This window comes from Strix uralensis, chromosome 5, assembly GCF_047716275.1.
Source record: "Strix uralensis isolate ZFMK-TIS-50842 chromosome 5, bStrUra1, whole genome shotgun sequence".
Lineage (NCBI taxonomy): Eukaryota > Metazoa > Chordata > Aves > Strigiformes > Strigidae > Strix > Strix uralensis.
This window is the reverse complement of record NC_133976.1, coordinates 34,459,207-34,484,005: the sequence shown is the minus strand read 5'-3', so window position 1 is coordinate 34,484,005 and position 24,799 is coordinate 34,459,207. Positions and strand designations below refer to the sequence as shown.

At 38.6% G+C, this 24,799-nt stretch overlaps 1 protein-coding gene across 2 annotated transcripts in view; it reads right to left on the bottom strand.

Moving 5' to 3' along the window:
• Nucleotides 1–7,306: 7,306 nt before the first annotated feature.
• Nucleotides 7,307–24,799, bottom strand: part of TMEM117 (transmembrane protein 117) — a 228,339-nt gene continuing 210,846 nt past the window's right edge. For both annotated transcript variants that reach the window (XM_074869356.1, XM_074869355.1), the window contains exons 7-8: nucleotides 17,675–17,804; nucleotides 7,307–8,285 (exon numbers count right to left, since the gene is read on the bottom strand). In XM_074869356.1, coding sequence (XP_074725457.1) covers nucleotides 7,645–8,285; nucleotides 17,675–17,804 — 771 coding nt within the window. In that variant the 3' untranslated portion in view covers nucleotides 7,307–7,644. The remainder of the gene's footprint in view (nucleotides 8,286–17,674; nucleotides 17,805–24,799) is intronic.

The window sequence follows — 24,799 nt, the reverse complement described above, 5'->3', positions numbered from 1 at the left end:
CAAAGGAAAGGTCAGCAAGGCACGCCATGTCTCAGAAGCAGTCACCATCAACATTTATCTCTATTTAAAGGGAGGGAGAGTCCTTCAATACTTTTTTAAAAGCTATTTTTAAAGAAGATAGTCTCTTATTACCTAGCTCCTTTGCTTTTGTATTTCTATCCTTTAAAATTATACAGGCTCTTCAGATAAGCTACTGCTTTAAGACACTAATGTAGATTAAATGGTATTAATTTGTTTGATCTTTGTACATTCATCCTCTCCTTTTCTGCTTAAACTGCCTGCTTCTCTGCAAAGTTGTCAGTCTTCCTTTCACATTTCTTTAAGTAATTTGCCACCTTCCCAGACAAGAACTTGAATGGGGCCAGCTTTCTTCTGATTGCTTCTGCTAGACTTGCTGGGAGGGAAGGGCTCCTTAGTTGCACTTAGGTAAACCTTAATTAAAACAAAACAGCCCCCTGACCAGCCTAGCCTTCATCCACATTACATGCAAGCATTGGTTTCTAATTTGTTTTTCTTTTTGAAGACCAGTTCTAACACTCTTGTGTGTGCAGACATACACGAGGCCAGTAATAGAAAGTCAATATGAATGGAAGTCCGAGAAGAAAGAAGTCTTTTCTTCTGTTAATCTAAATGATTTTTCAGTGAATAATGATCACAGTATGGTTGTACAGAATAATGACTTAGGCAATGCATAAATTCAGCTATTCAATTTGTTTCCTACTGGCCACTCCAAACAGGTTTTCCAAAAATTTAATAATCCATTCTACTAATGGGTGCTACTGCTTCTTCTAGATGAAACAAAATAAAGTATGACTCTTTCATGAGTAATTTTAAACATTCACTCAGGGTAATTGATAACATGAGCCAAGGGTTGCAAATTGAAGAGATAATTGACTTCTTCAATATGCAAATATAGGACCAGGCAATAAACAGATACCAGTTACATCAGTATGAAATATAATTACAATTAACTTCAGCATCACAAAGAAACTGTCTTGATTTTCTTCAATGCTTGCATGCCATTTTCTGCTTTCAGTTATGCCTGTGTTGCATCTAGTGAGACCTGGTGTAGATTCACTCCCACAGGGCAGAGTGTACCTGACCAGAGTCATGCTTACATCTTGATAGCTTTGGCTTCACAGTGTCACTTGTCATGGTTTTCACACAGTTTGATCATTCCCACTTACTACTACTGGGAAACTTTTTGAAGATTTCTACCAGTGGCAACATTTATACAGCAATACTGAGAAGGTTTTGGAACAAGTTGCTCAAGGAGGTTGTGCAGTCTCTATCCTTGTATATTTTCAAGACCTGCAAAGATAAAGCCCTGAGCAACCTGGTTTGAGGTCAGAGCTGACTGGATTTGTGCGAGAGCTTGGCTAGAAACCCCTTCCAACCTGAATTATCCTATGAACCTATGAAAGTGAAGGGGCGGTAAGCAGAGAGTAAAGGAAGAGCCCGAATGGAAACTGCAGAATGATTTTGAGGATGTTGAGAAACAAAGAGTTCTAAAAAGTGGGGAAAGCCAGGAAAGGGTCCAATGGGAAAAAGAAGCCACGAAAAAAAATAGTTGATAGCTGAGGAAATGTTCTGATCCATCTCAAACTGCCTCTCTGAAAGATGGCAAAATGCAGGGAGCAAACAAGCAGTCAGTATTGACTTTTCAGAAACAAATACTGCATTTCAGTTTTGACTACTGTGACTTCTTTCTGCTTGTCTTTCTCATTTACCTGACAATAGAAAGAAATTACACCACAGCCAGCCACAACCAACAGTAGTTGTCTGTCTGAAGAAAAGAAAGGAGCCTGCTCTTTCTTAAAATCCTCAGCCTTGAAGCTATGCCAGGCAGGACACACTGGGGCTCTGTGCATGAGCAGGCTGAAAGCCCCTTTTCCACAGTAAAGGAAGAGCTAGAATGAAGGCAGACTTGAGGAAAGCATCTATTATGTTTATGTGGCTCATATCTCCTTCAAATGTAGCTGAGAGCAGGCGGATTACTCACAACAGGAGAGACAGGGCTCTGGTTGTTTTAAAGAAGTAAGAGTTATGTGTCTTCTTGAATAAATACATTGAGTCATAAAAATAACTGTCTGTAAACATTCCTTTGTAATGCTGCATGGAGGGAACTGGTTAGAAGGACCCAAAGCCTTTCTGGGTGTACCATATAGTATTGTAATGAACCATGTTCGCACTAGGTCTGTCTCTAGATTGTGACAGAGCCTTAGGAAAGGTACCTGTTGCTGTTTTGGCAGAATCTGCTTGGCTGGGCAGAGACTGTGTGCAGATGGTACTGCATCAATAACAGCAATTATGGGCCTTTGGTGGGTGATTTGTGGTTTAGGTCACTAACAATAAAAATTTATTGGAAATAAAAACAGAAGAGTGAAACAGGCTTTAGGGGAAAAAAAAAAAAAAAAAGAAAAAAGGAAGAGTAGAATGAATTCAGTATGCAGAGAAGTGCTCCAGATGTCACAAAGCAGCATGAGACCCAGATCTATAACCTGCCTGCAGGAATCAGATAAGATGATCTTCTGCAGACCCCGATTGCTACACATCAAAGGAGAAGCATGACATTAGAAGTATCTCTGTGACTATGCTGCTGCTGTAACATATATTTCTGAAAGAATTTGATGCTACTTCACTCCCATTTACAAAACAGCTGGATTCATGCTTTTCCTTTCTCCAATAAGGAGTCTGCTGTGGAGAGTAACAGCCTCATGGCGTTTCTCCTTCATAAGTTTCTTCCCCACTTCTCATTCAGAAAACTACCCTCTTCCCCCAAACAGTGAAAAGCTGATGATATTCCCTGTGCAGAGGAAGTTTTAGGAGGGAAATAAGATGGTGTTAAAACCTAGTCACCCAGAAGAGCTACTCATCCAGAAAACCAAGAATTGTTTGTGAGCATTTGGGAATAGGGACTTGATGCTTCTGTTTGAATATCTGAAAGGTATGGAAAGGATTTCTAGTGATTTGCTGTCTCTCCATTTGTCCCATCGTGTTCCCATGAAATAGGACTTCCATTTATATTGATTTGCCTCTGAAATGGTCACATAAGCCATTCTTCTTCAATGCAAGGCTGTGGAACTCACAGATGAGACTTCCTCCTTTTGCCTGCCCTTGGCTGTCCTACTTGGAGTTTGTATATTAGGCATCACAGTGACATGCCACATCACATTCAGGTAGTCCAGGCTCCCCACAGGACAGTTTTGAGTGCACAGGGAAATGAACAACCCCTTTGTTATTTGCAATTTAGAATGGATGGACAGGAGAGAGACCTTATGGTAGAAGAGCTGGTCTGTCTGGTGGTGGCACCTCTGCAGATAAAGGGACTGCAACTGTTTGTTAATACATAGAGTTTGAATCTTTGCATGTCACTGTCCATAATCCCAAGCACAGGGTCAGTCTAACATCTGATAAATGTTTTGTCTATATCCTGCACCAGACAGCTACAAGTGAATCAGCTCCATGCTCTTATTCACAGTTTGGTCTGTCTAATTTTTATGGTTCTTGTTATCTGTTCAAAGTTTAAGCTGGTTGCTTTTAAATGCAACCTAAAAAGCTGAAACACTCTGCTTGCTCAGGACCGTAACTACTTCAACTTTATGGCCTGAGATAAAAAGTCCTCTCCCACTGAGCCCCTCCTAGGAGGTTGTTAAAATTAAGGACAGTGTATTAAAAATCTGTTATATCTTTTACTAGTGAGTCATAACCTGTTCACTTGTGGGAAAATGAGCTTGCCAGTCTAGTAAGTACCTGAATTGCTGCCTTTCCAGTCTTTGAGAGGTGTCTGCTCTTTGTTTCCAGGTGGTTGTCATGATGGAGGCTATTCACCACAGGAAAAGCAATAATTTAACAGATACTGTAATACAGTGCAGTAGCCCAGAGTATGATGATACGAGCTGGAGAGGACAGAAATCTTTTAAAACAGAACAAATTTACTTTCTGAATAAATTAGACAAAAGCATAATTTGGGGAAGCAGTTAATGCAATTAAATGTTCTTTTTTGGTTTTATATTTTCTAGGCAATGGAAGTGGAGGCAGAGGAGATGAAGCAACATGGAGTAAGTAACTCATGGAGTAATGTAGAATAAAGAGGGCAGTAGTAAATTGTCTGCTTAAGAGACTTATCAGTTTCTCCCAACAGAATCAACTAATCCCTAGGCTCCTAACATACATACATATACACGTCTTATACAATTGGATTTTAGACATAAATATACACTTTCATAAGCATGAATATTATATTTAGAGTACTTTCTACAAACATTTTTACCTTCTATTTGCTTCACGTCATTTCAGCAAAGGTAATTGTTGAGGATGCTATGGCAATTTATAGGCACCTGTGGGCTCATAAATCTTATGTGCTTATCCTAGAGATGTCTCTTCTATGTATGCTATTTTAGGCAGTATCTATCATCCATCACCGCATAGTGTATCTATGGTAAAAAAAGACCTATTGTACCAAATCTGATCTCTGACAAAGCAGACACAGGCCAGTCCTGTAGTGATGGCAGCTGCTAGATGTGTGTGAAAAAATTGACACTTCCTCAAGTTTCTTCCCTTCTATGGATTCAACTTCTTCAGGAAAAAGAAAAAAGATACTAAAAAATTTGTGTAATAGTTAGGCTTTCAGGCAAAGGTCAACCATCCATATCAAGGTCCCAGTGATGGGTACTAGACTAGAAAGCATTTCAGAGTGTTTTGAGTTAACAAAGCATTTCAGAATGTTAATAATGAACAACAGTGGAAAACAATAAATGTGCCTGGATGAGGAATATTTCCATTTCGGGTAACTAATTTTAGGCCTCCTATTTAGCCACCCAGTCTCCCATGGACCCTTCCACAGTCCATGGAGGAAGACAAGTTTCTTCAGGAGAAGGTGAGGATGACTCTGCATTAGTAGCTCAGCTCAGGAATGCCGTTTAGATTGTGCCCACTTACTCTCCCCTAATTCAAATTGCATCGCCTCTGCACATGTACGAGATTTGCCTGAAACCTACTCTGGCCACTATCATGCATTCAGTTTATAAGGATCAGATAAGAGCTAAACTGAAGTAAAACCCTGAAAAGCACAAACTGTGGGCACTGGGTCCTCAGCACCAACTGTTTCAGTACACAAACTCATTCCTGCTGAGTTGCACTACTTACTAATGCAGAGATAAATGACTAAGTTAGGTACAGCATCACCTTTAGGGTGTTCAGCTCCCAAGTCTCTGCCTGCTTCAGAAGGAGCTGAGAGTAAGCCTAGCCACCTAACTGAGGCTTCTCAAAGTTGACACTGAAAGTGGAGAGTGGAAATACTCCTCCCTTCTCCCCTCTGTGTCTATGTTTACAAATGAGACTCCCACACGACTGAGGAGTCCTGCCTCCTTTAATTAAATTGATGAGTTGACCATGGTGAGTGGCTATCTTTTAACTTCTTATGAATTCATGATATAAACAGTCTCTCTGCTTGACCATTAATTTAAATACTCATGCAAAATCTAGGATTACTTGATGCTTTTCTCTCTTTCATGCAGGCTTATAATGACCTTAAAAGCATTAACTCAATGTGAGGTCACAGAATTATTTTAGCTGCAGATCAGTTGCTTAATTACAGTTTTCTCAGAGTCATGTAATCATGCAGGCTGTAAGGCTCAAGTAATTCTTTCATTTCCTGCCTACATATTAATGGATTTAACCACTCCTATGCACAAAAAGGAGAAATGAGTTAACGGTAGATTTTCAGTACTTGGGTTTACAGTGTCCAAAACATACAGAGAAGCATGTATCTGCAAAATTAATCAGCTATTTCTGTAACTACTTAAGAAATCAAATGCTGTTTGAAAGTCAAACATCAATATAGTCACCTCTTATATAGTACAAGCACGATCTCACAGCATTTTACCATTCGTAATTAATGGCTTGGTTTTGACTATATCTTAAGTCAATTAAATAGGCTGCAGTAGGCAAAAGCTAATAGATTTATTTTTAGTCATAATTTTTAATGGATAAAAATTTAGTCTTATTATAAAATTAACTTTCTCCTGATGAAATATTAAATGTTCCATAAGCAAAATATTTGATTTTGACATTACTGTGATACTATCTGGTTTTTTTAGTGTTAGAAATATTTATGATTTCAAATAGGACAATGCATGGATAAAATGTTTAAAAAAATTGCAAAACTAACAGAATATGTTCCTGCCTCATGATAAAAAATTGTTGAATGATGTTTATTAAAATTGGCTCTCAAGTGACAGTTAACAAATGCATAGTTCTATTATGCATGCTGAATTCAGCATTCCAAAAACTTAAAAGCAGATAGATCAAAACAGCGGAGATAAAAAAGTCACAAAGACATAATATAGCAACACCAGTAAATGACAGGGAAATAATTCAGACTTAAAAATGACTTATTATTTAGTAACTCGTAACAACAATTTATAGAAATAAATTAGAGGCAAATCAGAGTCTTTCTGATGTTTCAGATAGGCAGTTTCTCTAGTGCATATAGTTTGATCATACAGCAGAGGAATTCACATTACAAAGTCCCCTTTAAGGAAGCAAAACCCAGTTTCTCTGTTTCTGTTTCAGGTTACACTTATTCATTGATAATGAATGAAGGAAAAAAAAAAAGGAAAAATAAAATTCCGTGATTAATCTATTTTAATTAAAATCCCTAAACGTTTCTTCAGTATTTGGAGAAGTTAGACTTTCTATATATGGTGTGTTTCTATGTACGTTTCACATATGCCCAGACCATATCTGCACTGAACCACGCAAATACTGGATTTAATGGGCTTTTTGTCCTTTACTGTAATCACTCCATTGGCTCTTTGATGTTGCATAAGTTTGGTGTGATGATGGAAAGAGTTGCTTTGACCGTGCATTTTCACCTTTGTTTCTAAAAGGTGAAGGGCAAAACTTTTAATCAAGTAGCAGTTTATCTTTAATTAGGAAAAATATAATTAGGCATTATCACCTAATTGCTATTACTGATGGAGAAAGTCATATTTTCACAAGTAGTGACCCATGCTGTATTATCACGCTGCTGTTTACCACATAATGAATCTGTATTTGTGTTTGGCAGCTAGCCAGTAAAAATTAAAAGGTAATCAACATGCTTCTCTGCAGTCTGGTCATCAAAGTCACTGGCTTCACAAATGAGTAAATACCAAAGTCAAGTTGTGATGTCCTAACAGAAACCCTTCTTTAGGGATAACTATATTTATGTCCTCTATCAAGTCATCAAATGATACTTGAAATAACCATATACAAAAAGCTTTGCAAAATAGATTAGAAGAACTGTGCTATACATCTGGTGTTGAGTTAAAAAACAGTTTAATGTCTCAAGGCACCACCACGGTAGAATTTTATACCTGCAAGTAATGATCTAATACACTATTATACAGTTAAAGTAATGTATTAATAAATAGCTTGTGCAATTTTTGGGAAGCAATCTATAAAGGAATGTTAGATATACAGTAGGCACATACTATAATACAAATAAAACCCAAAATTCCTAGAAAAAGCATGCTGAGCACCTTTTGGTATAGGTTGAGTTTCTTATTCTAAACACTATGTAAATCTTAACTTACAAAAGGTAAAACTGAAATCTTATAGCAACTGCTTATTTAAACTGATTTTCCTGGGTATTTGACTCTATGTCACAGGATTACTCTTAGGGACAGAGGACTCTGGTACTGGCTGTAAAGGGCTATCTTGTTCATTCAGTTGTGCGTTCAAGTTTTCAGAAGTAAGGAGAGAAGAATTAAAAACTATTTCACTTAAGTCTGATTTTATGGATACGAGATGTGGTTCTTGAACACTTAATGGTTCTTCTACCAACACCTGTGTATTTTCTCGTGTCATTCCCATATCTGATGGTGACTTTCGTTTCATTCTTGTGTATGATTTGTCTAAATTCTCCATGCCTTGGTCAGTTTTCTGAAATCGCCCAAAGAACCAGATAAAGAAACCAAACAAAGCAAAAGCCAACAAACTTGGAATAAAAGCCAGGCATTTGACATCAAGGCTAGAGCCTGTGAATCTGCTGTGCAAGAACATGTCTCCTTCGGCATAGGTCCGGTTGGTCAATGGGTTAGTGTTATTGGATCTCCACTCCCAAGATAACTTAGTTCTATTAAGGTCTTTCAAGCTTTCTGAGTCCTTCACTGTGTAGATCTTCTGTCCAGGACCGATATATTGACCATATTCATGAGGTTTGTAAAATATTTGGTTCTTCCACATATTCAGATCCAAGATTAAAACAAGGAAGATAATTCCATAGTTAAACCATTTGCCTGTTTGGAAAAAGAAAGTTCTGTCATCTGATACATCCATTTCAGAAGCAGTACCAATGCAGTCATATGTAAAAGCTACTCAGAAAAAAAAACCCACCACTTTTTTTTTATTAATCTGTAAAGCAAAGTTGTAATAAAATTTCCACCACAGTCAGATTTATGTTGAATATCTCCTAGTATTTCACAATTAGGTCTGGGTACATAATATATAATAAATAAATTTCTAACACAAGCACAGCAGTGTATCAACTGAATTCACATTGCAATTTGTAGGTGGCCTGTTGATCAGGCCACTAGGTAATGTGGTATAGATCAATAAACTTAAAAAAGTATTCATTTCATGGTTAAAAAATATTCACATGGAAGTTTGTCACAAAAAGGCCATATTTGATAGAATTGTTTATATTCCAGGAATGACTGAAGTGGCTGAAGTTTTTGGGGTTGGTAATTATGTCAATTTTAAGAGTATATACATACATTGTTTGATATACCAGCCATGGTGGCATAGACATATTCAGGTGGGGGCAGTTGGATAAACTGTGATTTAGATATTACACCCTCCAGAAATAGCAAGGACTGCTTGTAGTCTTGGGAGGCTAGTCAGCTTAGCTTTTCCTATAGTCCATGAAGTGAGAAACTCCTCCAAGGAGTGACTCATAGTCTAACATTAAGCTCCTGCAATATTGGAGGAGGAAACCTTTCTCCTTTTATTATTTAAAATTGGTCTTTTGCATGCTTCCTCCAGGCATCCAAAAGACATTAAAGATAACCTTATGCGATTGCAAAGTTGGCCCTGCTTTGAGTAGGGTGTTGGAACAGATAATTCCAGGTGTCCCTTCAAACCTGAATTATTCTATGAATACACAAAAGAAATTATACTATTTTCATAATCAAAACATCTCTTACATTCTAGCTGGATATATGTTAAGATCTTACCTGTGCAGTGGTGACTGGCACTACCCAAGAACCCATCAAATCTACATGTCAGCGTTATCTGAAAGAACATTCATGGAGGAATGTTCCTAATGGTGATGAATAATATTGGTCTATGCTGGAATCATATTTAAGTATGTTTCAAGTGAAAAAGAAAATGGATGCATCAGAGCACCTATCAAATTACTTATGCTGTTGGCTTGTAAAGAATAAATGGATTTCAGTTCCTGAAAGTCAAGTGTTTGAATTGCAAGACCAGAATGCTCTGTGAAGGTAAGGAGGGTAACTCCTTGTATTTCAGCAATTGTGTTTAATAGTCCTCTTCAGTCTAGATCATACTTAGACTGAAAATGAACAGGAATGTTCATTCTCTCATGTTATTATCACTATCCAGAAATCAAACTGCACTGAAAAGATCTTGCAGCCAATCTTGTTCACATAATTCCTGAATAACTCCTCTATCTATTTTCTAGGCTTTCATCAATATTATAATTGACCTGTTAAGGAAAATTATGGCTTTAGAAGATTATCACACATTTTATAATATTTAAAGTTCTTAAGTCAACCCCAAGACACTGAATGATGCTAAAATAGGAAATACAATCACAAACAACACAATCTAGCTTGATGCTGTTTCCTGCAGATTTTTTCCCTGTATTTCATGTGTTTTCATCAGAATAACCCTAGTTTCCCCATTATGTATGACCTTTCAACAGACAGGGACAGAATATATTCTGCATAGTGTGTGTTGATGGGCTGGCTGGGACACACATATTCACTGATCAATTGGTTGCTGTCAAACAGAATATATAATGGCTGACTTCTCCCTGCTTTCTCCTCAGGTGGGCACTAACTTAGATGATTCTCCTTTATCCAACCACCATTTCTTAGGACACAATGATAATGTCATTATTTTTCAGATTCCCACGCTCTGAAAAATGTTTTTGAAACTGGCTGTGGGTTCAGAAATTATTTGATGCTGAGTGTTGGATAGAGAGAGAGAGATCAACCCACACTGAGAACATGATCACATAATTCTCATTTCCTTGGGAAAGGAGGCTAAACACAAATTACAATGGAACAAATATTAGAATGTATAGAAATCTGTTTGTCTATGGTCAGTTTGAGAGAGAATATCACATACTTCATTCTAAACTTTCTTTCTCTGTTTTCATAGTTCACTTGGATACTTTTTTAAACAATAATTTGTAATCAAATATTACTCTGTGTTTCAACTTGAAAGCAACCCCTTTCTGCATTGCCCCAAAGTTAATTCCTCAAGCCATATTCTTTTCCCAGGAAAATGCATCATAAGCCCATCCAAAAAACCCTTCCACTTCTTTTGTTATTGGTTTCATCAAAATATTATCAGTGGTACTTTGTGTTTCTGTAGAGCCAAGACAGGTGACTTTCTAGAGAGATCTGCTAGACTCTAGGGATGGTAGAAGGGGAAAAACTCATGTAGGACCAGTAATGTTCTTTTGCCTCAGCTGGACATGGCAAGAGCGAAGATGTGTAGGGAGAAAACAGACAATTGAAAGATCAAAATACCAAGCATAATGAAATGGGGGTGTTATTGAGGTGGCCTTTATAAAGGCCAAAATACACTGTTATGGTTTTCTTGATTGTAGGTTTGAGGAAACAGACATTGCGATGCTGAGCTATGACCTACCCCCTCTTTAGGCATGATGGCACCCTGTGGATTTTACAGCAACTGGATTTCACCTGTGTGACCACATTGTCCTAAATGCGACACATGCAGAGCAAGTCACCTAAGGAGCAAGCCTTGAAATGGCAGCCTGCTGCTGGTGAAGAAGTTGTCTAAGAAGCTAGCAGAAAACAGTAAAAATGCTGAATAGAGGTAGCCAAGTGCTTGATCTCAGGCTTCAGGTAGCATCTGTCCTACACTGTGGTTTCATAATGGTGAATCTCTTCTCAGATGGATCTGTCTGAAAAAGGCTCCCCCCCCTCTTATGTTAAGAATTTGAGTGCTCACCTGATCTAAGAGAGATATACATATCAATTATTCCTGTTTTATAAAAGGCATGAACCTGAAACTCCCTCACTCAGCTCCTAGACAGAGTTAGGCAGGAAGGAGCCTCTAAAGGGTGCTTAGACAAACAGCTTAGATGCAGACACCCCAGATAATTAAGTTGAATTGGAACTTGTATGTCTAAGTGGCAGCTAGTTGCCTGAGACCTGCCTCTGTTCTATAGTGGATCTTCTCAAAACTCCTTAAATTTCTCATTTCTAGAAAATTTTTCCATCCTCTGCATCACTGTCATGCTTGATGAGCTCTATGATTTTTCCTTTTCTTTTTAAAACTGTTGTCATCAGAACCAAACACTGTATATGAGTAACAGCCTCACTATAACCATATGTGAACACAATGACATCTTCCTACTCCTACTCAGTATTCCCTGTAGCCAAGGGCTGCGTTAATCTCCTTAGGCACAAAATGACTGGGAGTTAGAGCTGTCTTGGTTACTTACAGAAAGTATTTGCCTCTTTCTAGAATACAGTGTCCTCTGCTGTCTATCCCTCTTCCAAGACATGTACTTTACTGTTGTACTAGCAGACGTGATAGCCAAATAAGTCCAGTTTACTAAGCAATCCTTCTAGGTCAGTGATAAATGTGTTGAAGCAAACTTAACCAAGAGGCCTGACAGTCTCCACTCAGAAACATTTATTTGATGATAATTCCCCATGACAAGTAATTTTTGAGACTTACTATACCAACCAACCTTTAACATTATACATGTGTATAATCTATGTATATGAAATGATTGTCTATTGCAACTTCATTTTAACATAATGCTTTTTATAGCAAACTTTAAGTCATATATCAGTCTCATATAAGAAATAAGCTTGGTAAATTAGAATTCACTCCTGACCTCTCACCTTGTGCATAAACAAGCTCAGGTTTATAGTTTTGCAAAGGTCAGAATGAATATATTATGAAGCTATGGATATTAATTTTCTTTAAAAATATATTTATAATTTCTTTTACAGTTCTTCAACTTTCATTTCAGATGAAAAGTGGTATGGGAAAATGGACCCCCACACTATTGTAGGATCAGTACCACTATTGCCCTAGGGTTGGCTCTACCCCAGCGAGGTGTGTGGCCAAGAATACTGGCATATACCTGGCACTATTTAGCCCTTCTTGGAGCAGGTGGATTTTTCACAGACAGAATTTAAAATGGAAGGATGTAGTAAGACCAGTTCTTGAGACTGGAAGGCTAGTCAACCATTTAAGCAAACTGCAAAGAATTATACCCACACTCTTCAGTAAAGATACAATGAAGAAAATCAGGTGGTAAAATAGGCTGTGTCAATCAGCGATGCACTGCCTCAAAAAAGACCTGGTTAATAACTGGCTTTCACAGCATTGACATCCTTATATGCTACACATGACATCTGGAGAGTCAGGAATCTGGTTTGGTGTATTTGTAAACGTGGTACAATATTGAAAATTGGTGCAATAAAGATCTTCCAAAAGAAAAATTGGAGGTATGTAGCTAGCCAAGAGCATGCACTGGGTGTTCTTGTGAGGCTGTGATGCAAAATGGGAAATCTTTTTCTAGGCATTGTAGCCTAAACCACTATTTGGGGATGAAAACTTGACCCCTGTTTTCTGAGAAAGCATGGCTGTTGAGGAGGATTGCATCCTCATGGCTAGGGCACTCACCAGAAAGGACACCGTGACCCTAGAACAATCTCCATTTGTGACAGTTTGGACCTGCATCATAGGACCATTCTCTGAACACCAGCCTATACAGAGACTCTGCTTAGAAACACTCTCCCTCCCTACTGAAACTGAACAACTGTGCACTATACGTAAATGCCAGGGGCATTCTCATGGTGAAAGAAGTATGGATTTTTCTTTTCCCCTTTTTCAAAAAGGCACCTATTTTTGCCACCTGAACAAGATGTTTGGGCAGTGGTCATTTTTAAAGAGGCTGATAAAGTCTATGAGAAGATCAGCAACAAGTCCACAATCCCACATGCAACTGATATACTGGGCAATTGAGGCAGATCCTGCAGGTCCAAATATTCCAAATCAGCTGCTGATTCTGGAGCATTTTTCTTTTTGTATGTCCACTCTGTAACAGAACAGTCATGTCCTAAAAAAAAGATCTTGTGTAGAAGCCAGTCCTCAGCTTCCCTCCTGAGGTCAAGAGAAAATGTGAAAATTCCACTTATTAAGCCTAGACTCAAGTGGCCTCATGCTGTGCAACCACAGCCAGTGGCTAGAGCAGGAAATGTTGACTTTAGACTCTTATCTCAATTGCAATTTGTGTTTCAGACACCTCTGTAAAACATTCTGGTATCTTCAAAACATTCTTCTTATCTTCTGTCATGTTAATGTTATTAGGTACATACATGCATACAGACATGCACACAGCTGAACTAAGTTGCAATTCCTCTGAGGTTTTTTCACATCTGTGTGCACGGACAGCTTTGTTTTTACCTCTAACCTTTTTATTTTTGCCCACGGGCTCCCTCAGGCTTCCCTGTGTAGGCGATGCTAGGCCTGAATCTAGATACACTTTGGGTTTAACTCCACAAGCTAGACATGCTAGGCACTCACCAGCCATGAAGGTGAAAATTTCTCCTTTGGGTGGAAGGGCACTCTGGCTAGATCAACACACAGAAACATGTTTATAAACAGCCAGAAAAATCTCCCATCTCTTTTGATACTCAACATTTCTTATTTGGAACTTATCCGCATACTTGAGAGCAGATGCTCTTGGATCTCCAGTGCTGCTATTAAAGGTACCAGCCAGGCCCCCTAGTGCCTTTTAACCATGAAAGAATCTGAAGTAACAAAATTTACTTTTAAGTTTTACAGATTTCCCTGGGTATTATAAAACTGGGATAGACTATGTATTTTCATAAACAGCAGTCCAAGAAGGAAAACACACACTTTGTAATGAACCGTCTGTCAAGGGAAATCCAGATGAGTTAAGCAGATGCAGGAATTCAAGTTATTTTTGATGTTCATAGATAAAAGCAGCTATCAAAACAGGATAAAAATATTTAATACTGAGTAGATGCTCACTAGCAGTTCCTAGATGCAAAGAAATTTGAGCAAAATGAGGTACTCAGTTACCAGTAAAAATAAGATATGCTTTTGATAGTAAATTTAAAATTACACTGAAGCATATCAGCTACAGGCTGCAGATGTTATTTCAATATTACTGCCAACTTACAACATTCAGAAATCACAAGTCAGGCCTAAGAAAGCATGTTATTAGTTTAAAGTGGCAAGGTGGGTTAAAAATAATACACTTAGTACTGTTTTATTTATCTGCTTTTTTAGACATGGAGTTATGCAGAAGCAACATTTCATTTTTTTTCTCTGCACTCATGAGCTTTATTTTTGTGAAAGCTGAATGAAAGCTGAAATTATCATGCAGTCATAGAATTCAGGAGCTCAGACTTTAAAACAAAATATCCTCCCCCCCCAAAAAAAAAGAAAAAAAAGCAATTTTTTAATTTCAAGTCTTAAGACTTGTGATAAAATCAGGAGAGTTGGCAACACAGAGCATGTAACTGTGAAATCCTTCATCTGTACAGAACTCGCATGAAGCCATTAAGCACACACCAACAGAAAGGTAGTTTAAAGTCCTTTATTCCTCTGAATGTCCCTTTACTTAGAGCTGCTTCTTTGTGGGACTGTTGCTCATTAGAGCAACCCAGCACAAAATATGGCTGCTCAGAGGAGTCCTAGGACTGCTCTTATTTATATCAATCAACAGTGACCAAAACAGACTGTAAAAGAACTTATGAAGAACAAAATTTGCCAGGAAAAAGATGGTAAATGTTATTTCAGCCACGCTTTCTTTCTCCTTGCTACTAGGGAGAAAAGGGTTTCCAGTTTCTACAAATCAGGGCACAGATCAGATTTACAGCCTGCCGTTATCCCTATAGCAAGTACTAAAATGAATGATATTCAGGCCTTAGTCTTCTTTTCCTACTTGTTACTAAAAAGAAGTCCAATGGTTAAATTCAACATTCTGGATCCCATGTATTAAACAGGGCTTAAATACAGCAGGTTTCCTGTCATTATCAGTGTCCTGCCCCCATGTCATCTGCTGCAGTTGCATTCATGTGCATCATTCTCTACCCTCATTTTAGATTGGATTACATTAATCTTGTTATATATATATTGAACCAGTTCTTTCTTTCTTTTATTAGCTCCTTGGTTTGAATAGAAAATTTACAAGTATCTACACATCCACACAATAACTGGAGCTTGAAAATGATCCAAGATGATACCCTAACCTAAGACAAGAACTGATGGCAAGAACAGATGGTTCAAGAAAAACTTACCCAAAGGGAGGTTCTTGTGCCATGTGTTATGGCTGTTTATTAGATCTCCTAAAGGGTGGTGTAGCATCGAGATAAAACAGGCACTCAGTAGACAGAGTACGTGACGTGCAGTCAAATGGATTGATTTGTCTAGTGAATCTAATAAATGGATCTTGTTAATGCTGAGCAGGGAAAAATATTCCTCAGCCCCTATTCATTAGCTCATCCTCATTAAAAGAATGCCTTCTCGCCAGAAAATCAGAAAGGCCTCCAGTCCTCTCTGCAGAACACTCCTCAATGCATAAATATTGGTTTCTCTCAGTTAGTCTGTTTTCAAACAGCAGCACTGCTAGCAGTTGTATTTCTGATCCCTAATTTATGTACTTTGCTGTTGATTATTCTTTGCTCTTGCCTGTTTATCAGCAATATCCCTGTCTCTTCTACAATGCAAAACTGTTCTTTGCTCTTCAGTCCCCCTTTTAGTACCCATTGTTTTTCATCTACATCAATTATACCCTGAGTTTCTGTACCTGATGGTGCAGCCCACCCTACCATGCCTCAGCTATTGTTCAAGGTCCTCTGTGCACCCATTCCACTACTTCTCCTTATACAGTGGAATAACTGCAGGGCATCTGGGAGGCTTGTGGGACTGAGCACCTCCAAATTCATGCTCTAGTCTTGAGAAGTAGAAAAAAAATCTTTTTGACTATCCCTGAATACCATGCCTGTAAGTCACATCAAATATTTGACGCTTATACTCTGTTTTTTTCCTCTCCTTTCCCTTTTTGTTCACTTGGGAGAGAAAAATGTTCATCATGTACACATCCTATCCTCTCTCGCCCTACACCTTCTAGTGACTGACCATGAGATCATTTACTTCATCCTCTTCCATAAACCACTAGTGGCTCAAATAGTCTCACTCAGTCCTGTCCCAGCACTTCTTTCTTCTTGCTGGCTGGCTGTTCTCTCTCAGTATTCCAGCAGGGCACCTACATCCAATTTTGAAAAACTTTCCATCCCTCCATCTGTACTTCTTGCTGGCCCATTTGCCTTCCCTCATTCAATATCCAGCAGGTAATTTTAACACTCGTTTTCTCTTCTTTTCTGGTTTTTAATCTGATCACTCAGATTTCTACATTCTCTGCTGACAATGCCTTTTCTGAGGCCTCATTCAGCCTATCTCGACTGAGTCCTGGGTTCATCGTGCTTTCCTCCTCTGCGTGTTTCCTTCCCTTGCCTTTTGCTACCTGGTGAGCTTGTGACTCACCTGCTAGCTCTTGGCCTTATCTTTGTATCATCTCTGAATGCTCCTTTTGCCCCTGCTCTGCAGGAGTTTCATATGGCTGTCTCATTGGATGCCCTCATCTATCTTATTCCTGTACTGTGTACTTATTCATGTGCTGTGATTGTTTATATTAGCAGTTAAAGACCCCTGTCAATTCACACCTGCCTTCTTTTGCTATCCATTATTATCCAACTCTTCCCGATGTAGAGAGAGGAGCTATGCTCCTTCTGCATAGCTTGAAGGTAAAACAAAAATATTTATCCCTATTTAACCTTCTTCTCTTTTCCATTCCCTGCTGTTATTAAAATACTGCCTCACAGGATGCAAGGATCAGGTACTTTTTATCTATATGTACCATCCATTTGAATAACCGCAATTCTATTTTATTTGAGGTTATTTAACTGTCTGCTTCTGGTTAGATGACTGATGGAAGTATGGTTATGAGTGGCCTTTGCCAGATGAGAATGACTGAAGTTATGAAAAGATATTAGCATAAATCATAGCAAAGGCATCTGAAAGCATAAGAGATTTGAAAATGAAATAAGCTGCTAATTCCCCTGGAGAGTAATTTTAGATAAAAGATCTCTGAAGCTACATTAGGTATTACTTAGTGTCACAAGAAGTTGCTGAAATCCATGAAAAACAGCAGGTCTCTCTGATTTGTAAGATACAGGTTCCTCATTTCCCTGAGATGTTTATAGATGGATGATATGTATATGGACAGATAAACAGATAGAAAAATAGTAATCTGGAGCACACGCACAAAGTATGTGGTTAAGAACATGTTAGCATACATTTATTACACAGAAGCAGTTCACTGTGTGACTGTGTCACAGTCTGTAAGATTACATACCTGTTATATGTATGTGATACTCCTCTTTGAAGATCTTTTGGAAATAAGGTACTTTGAACTGCATATGTGCAGATGGCAAGCCTGGAAGATTCACTTCAACATCACCCATAAAATGTGGAAACTCCCAGTCCTGTTAAAAAAAGAGAAGTAAGAGCCTAAATATAAACTTTCATGGTATATTTTTGCCCTTTTAAAATGGCTTAAGTTAAAAAAAAGGGAAAGCTTCTCTTTTTAAGCCTCCCATTATTAGATTTTCTTACTTTTAAGTTTGACTGAACCACTTGAAATAGAATATCTTGTTTATATTAAGTAGTACAATACGATTTCTACTTCCATTCCATGTAATTATGTGTTTAAAAGTTCACTTCAGAATGAGGATATTGAACCCACTGTACCAGCTGATAATACAAAATAGTCTAAGCAATACAAAATAGTCTAAGCATATCAATACCTATATAGCAACGTTGCAATACTAGTTTCAACTTCTGTTACTAATTTGGCAAAGAGTTTACAGGTACGAAATTGTCAAAGAAGGCCGGACCCTTTCAAATATTTCATATATATGTATTCTAGAGTGTTTTCTGTATTTGGCCTTAATACATTTAAATAAACACTCCCTGCAAGTACAGGTCCTTCAGCATAATCTGCCTGAATCAATCCAAGCACAGTTTTCTCCACTACTGTATTTCAGCTGACAAGGTAATGCTGGAAATGTGGAAGCTCTTACCTATCATTATGCATATTTTGGTAGCATGTGATAACCCAGCTGAGGAGGAGCTGCATTTAAAGGAATTTTTTGCTCCGTTATCTGCACCCACCATCAGTCACTTGAGAATGGGTATAATAGCATGGCTCATTAGAGCAAAAACTGAAAGTCTAGCAATAGTGCTAGAATCAGTATGATTACTGACAGAGTGGTTACTCTGTGCACTGCAGACTGTTGGTGATCTGCTGTTAAAAACATACTGGCCCTGTTCCTATGCACGCTCCTGGATTTGTACCTCACAAGTTAGTGCAACAAGCACCTGAATTACTGAAAGTAAGATAAAGGAATCTGAAATGTGAGGAACTCTGTGAGTGACTTATGCTTCCTTCACACGAAAACTATTCCAGCGCAGCCATCTCTCCAAGAGAACCAGTTTCATTTGTTTTTTTTTCATCTTTATAAGGCTGGAAAGTTTCCTACCAGGGTAATGAAAAAAAAAAGTTATGCAAAACTAAGAATCATCTCTGAAAGATAAATCACTATATATAACTTCCAAGAATTGCTAAGCACTCAGCATTTTCTACAGCGGAAGGGAAATGGAAGAGTTTTATCAGCAGGGAATAGCATGGCCCAAACACCAACAGCAGCTGATTTGTGCTAACTCTTTGTGATACTGAGTTAAATGGATTAACAGGAGTACAAGCAAGGAGAAAACCTGACCCTCTGTACCTGGTTCTCAATGTTCACACTGATAGAGAAAGTGCCAATTTACAGATGCAGAAGATAAGGGAAATAAGGATGCTCTCCTTTGCCTTATCACTAACACAACGCATGCACTCCCGGTCGTGAGGTATGGTAATAACTGCCCAGCTGCATGATCCCTTGCACTGCATCTGCAACCATCCCCTTGCAGGCGGTAGACATTCAAAAAGTGCTCAAAGATAAAAATTTTATGGGTTTATGCTCTCAGTTCACAGTATCTAATATACATCTCTTGGACTGGTGTCTCATGTTAAGTCATACATACTCTCACCCAGCAACAAATAGGAAGAAATGCATTACATATTCCTGAAGATAAACAAATGGAGAGCTGTGGACTCTGCATTAGAAATAAGTAAACATGGGACTATAAATCCAGCCTCCTTGCCTTGTTTTGCCCCAGTGCTCCTACTGTGCCTTTTCCTGATTCACAGATAAAATTCCACCGTACAGAATTTTGCATTGGACTGTGTCTTTGCATGAGAGCTTTATAAGGAAGTTCATAATTTTTTCTGATCTGTATGAATATTACCTTATATTGAGTAACTAGAATGCCAACTCCGTCAGATGTGCTGTATTGTCTCAGCAAACAACTACTGAAACTGGAAAATATTTCATGAAACAAAAGCAAAACAGAGAAATCCAACCCCAACAGTGTGCTACTGTTTACATTGTAACAGACAGGTGAGCGGAGAGCCTACTAGAAAAAGACCTATTGGACACTCCAAACTATGGTTACCTTTCATGTGTACATCATTTCACACTTTCTACATATATACCCCATACTGTATGAAGCATGCCTGAATTGTATCATGACCTCTGTTACCCTGTAGCCCCATAAAAAGGTATTGCCATTGCTAGAGAGATATAAACAAGTCACCAGTGCTCTCCTAAAGAAATGCAGATCTGGGGCTGGACAAAACTGCTTTTAGGGGTAACAAGGAGAACAAAGAAGTATCTAACATACGTGAAAGGCACTATGTATAGTAAACCTGGCTGTAACATGGAGCTTCAGATCAGTGAAGAAATAGCAAGGTTTAAAAGTGTGTTAGCAAACATAAAAATGCCCTCAAGTAGATCCTAGAGTGAGGAAAAATAAACCATCATTATGAACATCATAACCTTCCCAGCAAAGGACTCCAGATGCCAGTGACATGCCATAACGCCCCCACTGACCCCCAACAGACTGAAACTGCCCATTTCAGGATCTGCAGGAGCAGGAGGAGAGTGGGTGAAACACCAGAAAAAGCAGTGGAAGCTAAGAAGTGTGTGCATAACAACTTTGACATCATTATTATTATTATTACTGAAACTTTTTTCTGCACAGAAGTATTATTTTCTGTAATAATTAGATCTCAACTAATAATGATTCTTGGATTACACTGTTAAAATTTAAGTGATACTAGTAATAAATTCTTGGCTTTATCTATAAGGTGTTTCTTCTTCACCCATAAATAACGTTTTGAATGTAACACCTTTATTGGTGTGATTAAATCTGTTATTAAGTGAATTAAATCTGTTATTTAAGGACAGTCCAACTGGAAATACAGAAATAAAATAAAAAAGCATCAACAATATAGAACAAAACACAGTAAAATGTGTTTAAAGCAATACCAAAAAAAGGAAACTAAAACAATGAATTAAACCTACTGACTTCCATGAAAGTCACTACAGTCACAGCACTTAAGAAAATGAGGCTTCAATTTAGGTAATTAAATAGCCTTTGGGGCTTCATTTGGCTCACAGCTTTGGTAAGTGTGAGTGTTTACTGTCCGTGTAGTGACGTTATGTGCAGACACATAGCTGTAGTATTGTGCAGGAGAAGGGCAGATGACTATTAACTTTTTGGGCTAATGCCAATATCAGGCTGTCAAATCCAAACTCAACAAAGTGGCCATTTTGCTATCTAGATTCTACGGAAGTGTTGTCCAAAATCTTTTGACTGTGTTATTTTTTTCCTTACTGACAAGCAAAAGACAACTTAATTTCGCCAATATCCAGAGAACCATTTTTCCAAGAAATTCAAGGTGCCTAGTAGGAATAATCTGCCTCATTTGTTAATAGGTACACTAACAGCACAAATGTACAAGCCCATAAATCTAACTGCTTCCTTCTCTGGAACACAGCTCAGCTCTGCATCATGCTTTCATACATGGTATTTTCTCTCCATGGTCTCTGATATCAGTCTGTGCTATCAGTTTGTGCTGACCTGTGGGACATGAGAGACATACACTATGTTCTTTAAGTTCTCAGTTCATAATTTGCAAAGTTCACTTGATCATCTTTAGTCCTTATTGCTGAGGTGCCTGCCATATCTGGGATCTCATTAGGAACTGAGCCCCAAATACCATATTTAGAATGTATCTCTACTAGCAGAGTTTGAAAAATAAAGTCATACAACCATACTGTTAGCTCATATTTGTATCTCTCATAGCACATGAACAGATTGTTTCTTTTTTAAATCAATCAGCATCAATTTTCCAATATTCATCTACTTCAGCAGTTTCCAACCTTGTGAGTCTGCAGCATACCTCTATGCAGTGTATGAAGAAGAAACCAACCCAGAACCAGCAGGCTTAAATCAGCTGCACAGAGGTCTCTAACCTCACCGGCAAGTTTTGTGTGATATGCAAATCACACGAGATTATTGCCTCATTTCACTCTAGTCATGAGGAAAGGGCATCCAGAGGATGGATTTAAGATCACTGAGGGATTCATCCCGGTGTTGAGATGGGCAAAGGGAGCACCTCCATCAGCTACCTCATTAAATCCAGAAGCACAGACAAAACTGGATGCTGCAAAAGAGGAGATCATGGTATTTTGATTTTCTTCCCTTTGCTTCTAGTTCCCCATGCCAAAAAAACCCACAAAATCCTATGCTGCAATGCCATGTATTGGTTTAAGACCCACCAGTGGAGCTGGCAGCATTGATTTGGTATCTCTTTAAGTGAAGATATTTTTAGTAATTGTAACTGAGCATCAAAGCCACACTTTCTGAAATGATCTGGCCCTTCTCTGCCATCACCTGAAGAAAAGAGAAGGAGTTGCCTGGGGAAGCCCTGTCCTGACCCTGAGCCAGGACATGCAGCTGCCCTTGGGGCTCCTGGCCCTGCAGCCCAGCGGCATATTGGCAACACCCAGCGCCCCGACTGGCTGCAGGATTGCTCCTTGCTGCTTGGTGTTTTTTATTGCAGGCTCTGGGCCGTGTCTTCCAACCCCGGAGGATCAGGACCAGGTGTTGGCAGGATTCAGCAAGGGTCATAAGCTGTCTGGGAGAGCGATGCTAGCCCTCAGCAGACCATACTGCATGCACACACAACCCCACGTCCCTCAGTCACCAGCCCCTTTCCACCCAGGGAAAACTGCCACAGAGAAGGTGGGACCAGGATTAAAAACCAGTAACAATTAATGGCAAACGAATATGCCATGCTTTCATCTCTCCTCTGGTCTGAATGTAGCTCATAGGCTGCTTGGTACACAGTAAATATGAAACAACAGTAAAGATAATATGAATACTGTTCAGATATAATCATGAAAGAGCATAAATGCACACTGAATATTTCTGCTTTAAGTAGTGATGATATATGCTATATTTAATGCTAGGAACACATTTGTACTTTAAATTCCTCAGAATAATAAACAAACAAAAATAGAGGGAAGGAATGGAGAAAATGCATATATGAATGTGTATATGTGTGCTTGTTCCAGAAACTGCCTATAGCAATTTTTATTTTATTTATTAAAATCCTTTTAATTAACAAGATAGAAGAATGTGTATTTTCAGGTATCTTTGCATTTCTTACGTAGCTTTGTTTCAGCTCTCTGAACGTGGCAGACAGGCAGACAGCTAGAGAAAATTTAATGAGAGGCAATTGGCTATATATTTTTGCTAGTGTTTGAAGTAAGAAATGAACAGTTGGAATTCAGAGACAAAGGCCCAACTCCTCTGTGGTTATCTCTAACTTCACTGCAGTGCTGCAACTTGCAGTGATCTCTGCAGCTGAGATCTCTGCAGCTGTGAGCTGCTAAACTACAAACATCATTTTAATATTTCATTCATACATAAGAGGGGAAGTCAGCAGCTGTGACTAGAACTCACTTTTATGCCTGTGAGATCAAATCTACTGCTCAGTTTCTGGCCTTCTGTTTCTTGCCAACACCTTATTTAAATAGGAAGAAAGTTTGATAGACTGAGGTTTTTAGCCCTCACTAAATGAAAAATATACATCTACTCTTAACATGACCACCTGTATACTTGTATGTCTTCAGTGGGGCTACTTAGCTCCCCCTGTGAAAGATGACACATTATTCTTCAAAAGACATCCTGCTTCATGTTGATACTATCAGTGCTAATCTATTCATACTTTTCAAGTCTGGAAAGTTTTATCTGATCTGCTCATCTGTTTTGGTTTCACTTGCTTGGATTGTTATTGGCAATAACAATCATAAAACTCCATCAGGAACCGTGGCACAAAGTCCCTAATTGCAGACACAGCTACACCCTTTATCTCTTAGACTTGGTTTAAAGAATTCAAAATATGGAAAACCTGCTGTAACACTGGAGTAACTGCTTCAACTGAGCTCTAAGCTGCTGAGACATAAGACTGAAGACAGCTTCCAGGATCAGACATGGGTATACAAAGGCTATCCTTGCACTATATGGCAATATAAGGCATAGACATACCCACCACCTTGCTTGTTGTTCTAAATCATCTTTGTGCTCTTCTCCTCCTCAGTCTTTGCTTAGCTTCTTCAAGCTCCTGGACTTTCTCTAGAACTACCACTGCAAGTCTTGCTCATTTTCTCCCTTATTGGAGAAAATGATAATAAGACAGCAATAACTCCCTCTTTGAGAATTAAAGCAGCGGTCTCTTTTTATGTGTGTACTTGGCCTTGAATGACCCCTTCCATTACAAAATCATTACAGAATCCTTTAGTCTATTATCCATTTCTGCTTATTTAAAGGCAACAATTCCCAGGCCACCCAGGTCCCAAACAAGCCCTGGGTCTCTGCACTTTGAATTTACACATTAATGCATTTTGAGTCTAGACAAAACTCTGTATTCCCATGTCCTCAAAACAGTGACTCTTGTTACTGAAATGTCCAAATTGGTATTAGCTTTTCCAGAGCAAGCTCAAAGTAATCTCAAAATTTCAGACCACCTAAAATAAGAAGTGCTTGCATTTCACTGAAAGACCTGTATCCACGCCTATACTCACTGGCAGATGTCTGATTTGTGATAGACGGCACTCCTTCTCTCTCCCCTGTGACTATAGCTTGGGTATCATCTTCTATTCACTCCTCACAACCTGGCAGTGTCTTGATACTGCAGATCTGTTCTGCATAACTTATCACAGATATGACAATTCCTATCAAACCTCACAGCTAAAATTTTTATCAAGGCTCTCATCATCTGCTGTTCACTTACATCAGCATCTTTCCCTCTGGCCTTCTCAAACGCAGTTGCTCTCCACCAATACAGAAATGCTGCTGCAAAGACCAATCTCCTAGTTTGTTTCTTTGACCATGTCACTTTTTTCTTTGATCAAATAAAATACAGGCCACTTCCTTTCATATTCAAATCCCTTCAGATCTTTCACTACCCTAGGTACAAACCGTCTATATGACAGCTGCTCCTTCAATCAGTCTATAAATCCAG